The 8,781-nt window shown below is 37.4% G+C and overlaps 2 protein-coding genes across 2 annotated transcripts in view; both read left to right on the top strand.

Moving 5' to 3' along the window:
• The window catches only part of LOC112144273 (oocyte zinc finger protein XlCOF6), a 5,418-nt gene extending 1,426 nt beyond the window's left edge, over positions 1 to 3,992 (top strand). The window contains exons 2-3 of the mRNA XM_024268735.2: positions 900 to 1,088; positions 1,177 to 3,992. Coding sequence (XP_024124503.1) covers positions 900 to 1,088; positions 1,177 to 3,014 — 2,027 coding nt within the window. The 3' untranslated portion in view covers positions 3,015 to 3,992. The remainder of the gene's footprint in view (positions 1 to 899; positions 1,089 to 1,176) is intronic.
• LOC112144307 (tripartite motif-containing protein 16-like) overlaps positions 1 to 8,781 on the top strand; it is a gene marked incomplete in the record, with an annotated part of 1,074,856 nt that overhangs the window by 472,705 nt on the left and 593,370 nt on the right.

Here is an 8,781-nt window from a genome sequence, read left to right on the forward strand (position 1 = left end):
TGTGCTTAAGTACAAAAATGAAAAAGTCCAAGAAAACTACAAAATACAATTTACTCATGCACAAATTTAAATTGCAACAGCTTGAAACTAAATACACGCACATTTTTTATAAATTACACACACAAACGATCATATTTACCCACAAATCTGATGTGAGACTCTTCAGTCACTGAGATTAGTGTCTAAATGATAAATAGTGTATACTTGTACAGCGCTTGACTACCTTCCTTGATGGCCCAAAGTGCTTTACAGTCACAGATCCTTTCACACTTTGATGGTGGCTCTGCTGCTGAACACTGGCACCAACCTTCAACCAGAGGACAAGGTGGGGTTCAATGTCTTGCCCATCAACACTTCGACACATTCGTCAGGCAGGAATCAAACCTGCAATCTTCCGATCAGGAGTCAACCGCCCTACAGCTGCACCACAGCCGCCCCAATGGTGCGTTTAAAAGCTGTGTCATCAGAGTTTTCTTATCAGCTGCTTTGCACTTAGATTGTGAATAATATGTGGTAAAAACTGTACATTTTCCCACTTTCTTAAACAGATGCCCGGTAGTTGTTATTAATAAAAAGTCTATAGATGTATTTTTTTAAAAACTCAAGTTTCTCTATTCTCAGTGCCACCAGGAGGCTGCACTTTTTATCTCCCGCGAGGGAGCGCTGAGTCGATTAGCTTTATTCCTGAGTCTGCTCCCTGGATGTGGAGAAGTGGAACTTCATCGTGGGGCAGTGAACAAATTGTTATGAATAAATTCTCCCCCTTGTTGTCCATTAGCATCATAGATGAACATCTGTTGACAGAGTCTCTGATAGTCAATTCTTTATCTTGGAGAGTCAGTTTCCATGTTTTTCTCTATCTAAAATAAACTTTCATCTTCTGTTGTTTCTGTCCCCAGATGTTCCACAGCAGTGTGTCTGGATGGAGGTTGAATGTCAGCTCAGTATCCAGGAGAAGAACTCCAGTCTGGACCAAGAAGAACCAGAACCTTCACAGATGAAAGAGGAACAGGAAGAACCTTGTGGTTGTCAGGGGAGAGAGCAGCTTGTTCAGAATCAGGAGACTGAGATGAAGGTGGAGGAAATAGGTATGTAGACTTGAACATTCTGGTTAAGTTCATTCTTAATGAAAAAAAAAAATATTTGGTGAAATTTCAAATCTTTCTTTTCCCTCAGATGTTCCACAGCTGCACGTCTGTAAAGAGGAGGAGAGGATCTCCAACCTGAAACAGGAGGAATCCGAGCCTCCACAGATCAAGGAGGAGCAGAAGGAGCTCTACATCAGTGAGGAAGGAGAACAGCTGGAACTGAAGCAGGAGAACCAGGATTTTATGATCACTGACACCAAAGCAGAACCAAGTGAGACCAAAGTTCTGGAAGTAAACAGTCCCATCAGAACCAGCAGTCACACTGAGAATGTAGACCACTCTCCCACATTAGAAAATCCCAGTCTTACAGACACGGAGGAAATCTTGATCAAATGTTGTGTTTGTGGGAAAACCTCCAGTGGTTTATACGGGAATCAGCCCCCAATGAAGCATCAGGATGTATCAACACTAGAATTTTGTGAGCCCTGTAGAATCAGAATAAATCAAGGGGGATCTTGGACTATCCCGGTGGAAACAGTATCAGGAGAGAAATTACATTCCTGTGACACATGTGGAAGGGTTTTTAAAAGATTTGGTAGTTTGAAAAGGCATATGCAAAAACATCAATATAGTAAAAGTTTAGTGTTTTACAAAAAATTCAGTTTGATGAGACGCATGAAGATTCAAAAATTGAGGAGGCAACATTCTTGTGAAATATGTGGAGAAAGCTTTGGCTACAATTTCATTTTAAAAGCACACATGAAAAGTCACCCAGCTGAGCTGCCTTTCACTTGTGACTCATGTGGAAAAGGTTTCAAACAAAATTCCCATTTAAAACTGCATATGGTGATTCACACAGGTGAGAAGCAGTTCACATGTGATATATGTGGAAAATGTTTTACAGCAAAGAAGGGATTAAATTATCACAAAAGAATTCACACAGGTGAGAAGCCTTTTACATGTGGTACATGTGGAAAAAGTTTTACATTTAAGGCACTTTTAATTTCTCATATGAGATCTCACACAGGTGATAAGCCTTTTAAATGTGTAACATGTGGGAAATGTTTCTCAAAAAGTTCTTATTTAACTATTCACAGGAGAACTCACACAGATGAGAGGCCTTTTACTTGTAAAACATGTGGAAAAGCTTTCAGACGCCTGACTACTCTAAATATCCACATGGTTGTTCATTCAGATGAAAACCCTGTCAATTGTGACACATGTGGCAAGACCTTTAAACGTGTTCGTTGTTTGAAAATACACATGGACAGTCACAAAGCAGAGAAGAAACCTTGTAAAATATGTGAAAAAACGTTTACTTACAATCATGCTTTAAAAAGGCACATGAAAACTCACTCAACTGAGCGACCTTTCAGTTGTGATTCATGTGCAAAATCTTTCAAGACTAAAACAAGTTTAAAGGAACACATGAAGACTCACACAGGTGAGAAGCCGTTCACTTATGATATTTGTGGGAAATGTTACTCACAAAAGGCTGGATTACAGATTCACACAAGAGTCCACACGGGTGAGACGCCGTTTACTTGTGAAACATGTGGAAAAGGTTTCCGAACAAAGAGACAGTTAGTCTGTCACATGAGAACTCACACAGGGGAGAAGCCTTTTAATTGTAAAACATGTGGGAAGTTTTTGGCGAATCCTTCTTCTTTAGCTGTTCACAGTAGAACTCATACAGGAGAGAAGCCTTTTACTTGTGAATTATGTGGAAATGCGTTTACAGCAAAGCGTAGTTTGAAATTTCACATGAGCATTCACACAGGTGAGAAGCCGTTTGCTTGTAATATTTGTGGAAAATGTTTCACACGACAGGATGGATTAAATTTTCACAAAAAAGTTCACTCGGGTGAGAAGCCTTTCATAGGAGACATCTGTGGAAGAAGCGGTCCCATATTTTCTGGACAATAAGGCACACAGTCAATAAGTAGTCTATTTTTAATCTTTATAAGGAGTATTAAACAAGACGAGCGTCAGAGACACGTCCTCACACTAACTTGGACCAATCACTGCTTGCCAACATCATCTGGTTCCAATAAGGCGAAGTCAGAAAAATGCCCACTGAATTTTCTTCATTTCATTGTAACCAGAAATATGGAGCTTTCTACAGGTGACGTCACACTCGCTCAATTCAGGTCTCTTATACAGTCAATGTTTTTGACAGGATAAAAAAAACAAAGGACAGACTATACCAATAAAACAAACACTTCAGTGAATACATCAACCTTGTCAGTAACCCGTACAAAAATTTCCACCCTGAGGACGCTACGAGTTAGCACATTTACTCAATTCAACAATTTTGTTTAAAACACATAAAAAACAGAACAATATTGCTAAAATAAACGGTACATTCTTCTCTTAAGGACTTTTCAAGCCACTTCTGTTGTTATTGAGTTTAACAGTCAATGTGCCTTTCTCTTTTTAGATGTATTTAATGTTGTACAGACTGTAGTGGGTAGTCTACGTTCCAAGATGGCTGACTTTGTTTTAACATGTGAATGAACAGATTGTTTTGCAGCCAAGCCCTGCTTTTTTTAATTGATATGTGATGTTAACAGAAATGACGTGAAAGTATTAATCTGATGACAATATGCTTTTTTTTTTTGATTGTATGTATTACTGCAAGCATCTCTAAATGGTTAAGAGTGTTTACACTTTTAATAGGATGGCATCATCTTGTTTCATTTTTCTTATTTTGTCTTCTTTTTTACTGAATGCATTTCTTTATTTCTAAAATGACATTATTTCTGTGGGATTTTTTTACTGTATTTTCTACAATTATTGCCTGACAATCAAATAAATCAAATTAAATCAAGTTACCTTTGTAATTACTTCTTGCTCTTTGAATTTCAAAAGTTTTTAAAAAGTGTTCTTCTGTCTTTCCTTGAAATCAAAACATTTTTAGAAATTTAGAAATTTCCTGACAAAAAAACAGTTTTGTTAGGAAGAACACTGACATTGTACATCCCTAAAGGAGAGCTTTATTTTGTTGGATTAATTTTAATGTTACAAACTTTTTGTTTTAAATGTTACATTTTATAAGGTTTCCACAGTACTAATTCTTCTTCTTGGTACATCACAAACTCTTTTTCTGAGAAAATACCCAATAAATCTGCAAGTTTATTACATCCATCCATCCATTTTCTTGACCGCTGTGTCCCTTTCGGGGTCGCGGGGTGCCGGAGCCTATCCCAGCTACTGAAGGGCGAAGGCGGGGTTAACCCTGGACAGGTCGCCAGTCTGTCGCAGGGCCTCAACCACACACCATTCACTCTCACATTCACACCTAGGGGCAATTTAGAGTCACCAATTAACCTATGAAGCATGTTTTTGGACGGTGGGAGGAAGCCGGAGTCCCCGGTGAAAACCCACGCATGCACGGGGAGAACATGCAAACTCCACACAGAAAGGTCCCAGCCGGGATTCGAACCGGGCCTTCTCGCTGTGAGGCAAGAGCGCTAACCACTGCGCCACCGTGCAGCCCAGTTTATTACATTTTTTCTATAAATAGTAAGGTTTAAAGCAAACAGAAATAGAGATAAGAACAGCTATTGTAATAAAATCATATAGACTATGACCTGACGTTGCTTTCGGTTTTGGTTGTGAACATGGAGTGATTTAATAAGGTAGATTATAAGGTTTTATAAGGTATTTGATTATGAAATCAGTCTGGCAGAAATAATAAAATGTCTTGGAAAATCAGCTGTGGTGGTCGAGTCAGAAAGGTGATGGACTTGAAATCCAATGGAGATTCCCAGCACACACGCTAGTCTGGTCCAGTTGTCATGTACAGTCAATGGTCAGGAGTCTCAGCTAGTGTTTAAATACATCTCAATTTCATAATGAAATACATCAATTGCAATATTTTGAGCATCTTCCAGCATTTCATCTAGTCTCCTTTGTGTTGAGTAAAAAATGCATTTTTGTTATTAATATTTTTGATTGGTTGATTTGCATAAAGTTAGACCTGTTGCTATAGTACTATCAGTCTGTAAAAAAAAGTTTTGTACTTTTAGCAAGAGATTTGTGTATCCATAAAAAAATGTTGTACTTATAGAAAAAAAAATGTCTGTCTGTAACAGGATGTTTTACACATAGACAGCATTTTCACAGATGACAATATTCTTCCTAGGATTATAAAAGTCATACAGATGCACACATTTCTAATGACAGGTACAAAGCTTGTTTGCAGATGAACATTTTTTTTTAAGAATAAATCAGTTTACAACAGTAACGCAAGAAAAACAAAAGTAACATTATATTATTCTGTAAATCTGACACACATGATTCAAATCAATTTTATTTACCGGTATATAGCCCAATATCACAAAGGAAATTTGCCTCATTGGGCTTCATGCCATTAATTTTAAAGATGCAGAAAATTAGTCATAAAATATAACTAGATCATGAAAATTATGTACTTTAATACCATATATGTATATAGAATAAGTACAATTAAAGAGGTTAAATTATCCATTTATTTTTTAGATGGAGGCCTAGAGACAAGTTCTATGCAGCCCTGCTGCCCAGTCTGACTCAACCACTCTTTGTCTGTGGTGAGAAGATGACAAGTCGCAGACCTGCACTGTGGTGTTCAGTCTGTCCATGTAGTCTTAAGCCCTCTGCAGCAGGTATAACACTGAGTCATCAACCCCACCCTGCAGAGGGTCTTGGAAAAGCTCAACAGGGGCCTTAGGTGTGACAGTACCAGCCGCTCCATGACCTTCATCACATGGGAGGTCAGTGCTATTACCTGTGGTCACTAGGTGCCACAGTGTGGATTTTCTTTGGCACTGGGACCAGACAGGGTGTCTTCCAAAGCACTGGGATCCTCTGAAGATGAAGGCTCTGGTTGAACAGGTGCTGCAGTATTCCACACAGCTGGCTGGAACAGTTCTTAAGCACCTGATGCCGTTAGGTCCAGCAGCCTTTCCCTCATTGAGCCTCTCCAGCTCTCTCCTCACCTGGCTGGATGTAATAAATAGTCAAGTGTGGGGAGGATTGTGGAGTTTTGAAATCAGCTGGGAGGTGGGTTAAGAAGACTCTAGAGATGTGAAGGAGAAAATGGTCACTCAGGGGAGGGATGGGGGGGATGGGGGGGGGTGATTAAAGAACTGGCTTAACTTGTTAGCTTGGTCCACATTTTATTCAGATGCACACCTTCCCTTACTCTGTAAACCTGTGATTGCTCTCATTCCACTCCACCCATACCCTCCAGCTTCTCCTCCAGCTTCCTGTAAGTGTCCTAACATTCCTTTCAATGTTTCAGCTCCTTGTAAATTATGTAAAACATTATTTAAAAAACAAGTGAATGAAAAGTAAATACAATCCACTAATTTGAAAATGTATAAAATATGCATAAAAATTAAATACGTGGGAACAAATTTGATTTTCAAAATGTATGAAAATCTTTTGGAAACATTCATGATGTTTTTATAAAAATAAATCTTTCACTACTTAAGTCGCAGTAGTTTTACTAATAAATTAAATATTTTTTATTTTAATTTATCTGATTTAATATATTAGATTATTTGAAAAACATCGATTTATATTATTATAGGAAAGCAAAAGAAATGATTATATGAGATGCCTGGAAAGGAGGAACGAAGGTTTCGCGGAACTATTTCGCGATGGCTTGTTTCTGACGGACGGTTTTACATGCGTACCTCAGATTCAATCTGAAAACGAGCGGGATTATCGCGACTGCAACTCAGCTGTTTGTTCCACGTCCTCAGCAGGTCAGTATTCTTTAGAGAATCCTGGTAACATTTGATGTGAATCTGTGGGAGAACATGATGAAAATGTGTTAGTTTGATCATCTTTCTACCTTGAAACTTGAACTGCGGTGAAGTGAGCTGCTGTTAAAACAACCACGCTTTAAAAAGTCCTGCTCCCGTATTACAGGGTTTATGGCAGAGAATAAATCAGAATAGGAGCTCTTTCTGTTTACTCTTTAAAGTTTCTGGTCTGTTCTAAATACTACTAAAATGGGAAATTTGAAACAAAAACTGTGCAAAATATATGAACTTTAATTGCACAGTTGTACCATTTATCAGTTAAATATGTTATTTCACAGTGAAGACAGAGTCACAGTTTCCAACTATGAAATTACATAAAGTGAGTTTGTTGCAAAATTCCAGTAAAAACTAACAAATCCATATTCTAATAGTCCTGAAACTCCTCTCAAAGGTACGTTTTCTTTTACTGCATAGCTTTTATTTATTATTCTTTAAATGTTTTTTTTTTCTTCACATACAGTATAATTTTACAAATTTGCATTCAATGCATTCACACTATTGAGATTCTTTGATTATGCTTTCTTCCGTACGTTTTTTGACACCTAAAAATTTTATCACACTTTATGCGATTTACACAATCTTGGTATCAAAACGTTCAGCTCGTTAAGGACATTACCGCTTGTATTATTAGTAGTTGTGCACTTTACAGTTTTTGCGTAGTTACACAATTTGTGCGTTTTTTCAGCCCCATTATAACTAATAGGATTTTTTTTTACAAATTCCTGCAAATTACACACTTTATGCAATTTAAGCAATTTTACACATTCAGCATGTCCAGAAATTCATGCTTGTACTTCCAGCATTGTTAAAATTCATGCAAGTTACACAAAATTACACAATTTAACACAACTTTACACAATTTTACACAAGTTTGTGCAAATTTTAAGCAAATTCAACATTTTATGCAATTTTACACATCCAGCATGTTCAGGAAATTCATGCTTTTACTACACATTATTACAATTACACAAGTTACACAAATTTAACACAACATTACACAACGCGATAATGCATTCACACATGCATTATCGGAGGTAATGGAATTTTTCTAGTTACGATTGTGTTTAAGCTAAAAAAGAAAAATTGGGATATATTTTCCCAAAAAATATGTTCTTCTATATAATGTTAGTTATTAGAGAAGATGTTTACCAATTATCGCAGTATCGCAATATTATCGATATCGTGAGCCATGTATCGGGTATCGTATCGTATCATGAGGTACCCAATGATTCCCAGCCCTAATGTAAATTGTTTAATTTTGGTTGTGAATAAATACAAATCATCATTTTAGTACATCACCATTCCTTCACAGACGTAATTACTACTCAGTACTAAGTTCGTACTACAAATAGTACTACTCTTGAAGTAATGTTACTGTATAGTATAGAAAAGTACATCTGAAATACTATGATAGGTCAAATTTTCTCATCAGTAAATTGACCTTGGCTGAGATTAACTTCTGATCCTTGACTTAGTGCATCACAATTCCTACATAGACTCATTTAGTACTAGTAGTACTCAGATTTAGTACTTCACTGAGTACTACTACTTCAATTATGACGTATTTTTGCTGTATAGATTTTGAAAAAAGTACATCTAAAATACTACAAACGGTCTAATTGTTACATCAGTTAGCTGACTTTGACTGGGATTAATTCTTGATTCTCTATTTAATACATCATCATTCCTTCAGAAACCTACTCAGTACTTCAATCCAGTCCTAATCCGGAACATCCCGCCGGACGCTAACGTAAACACCGCGCTCTCTTTCCTGCTGAACGCCGTTAACAAACAACAGCGGGCTCACCCCGATGGCGTTCGTATTATCGCGGGAGGCCAACTTAAAGACAGTTCTCCCTAAGTTTTACCAGCATGTGAAG

This window comes from Oryzias melastigma, linkage group LG17 (genome assembly GCF_002922805.2).
Source record: "Oryzias melastigma strain HK-1 linkage group LG17, ASM292280v2, whole genome shotgun sequence".
Taxonomy (NCBI): domain Eukaryota; kingdom Metazoa; phylum Chordata; class Actinopteri; order Beloniformes; family Adrianichthyidae; genus Oryzias; species Oryzias melastigma.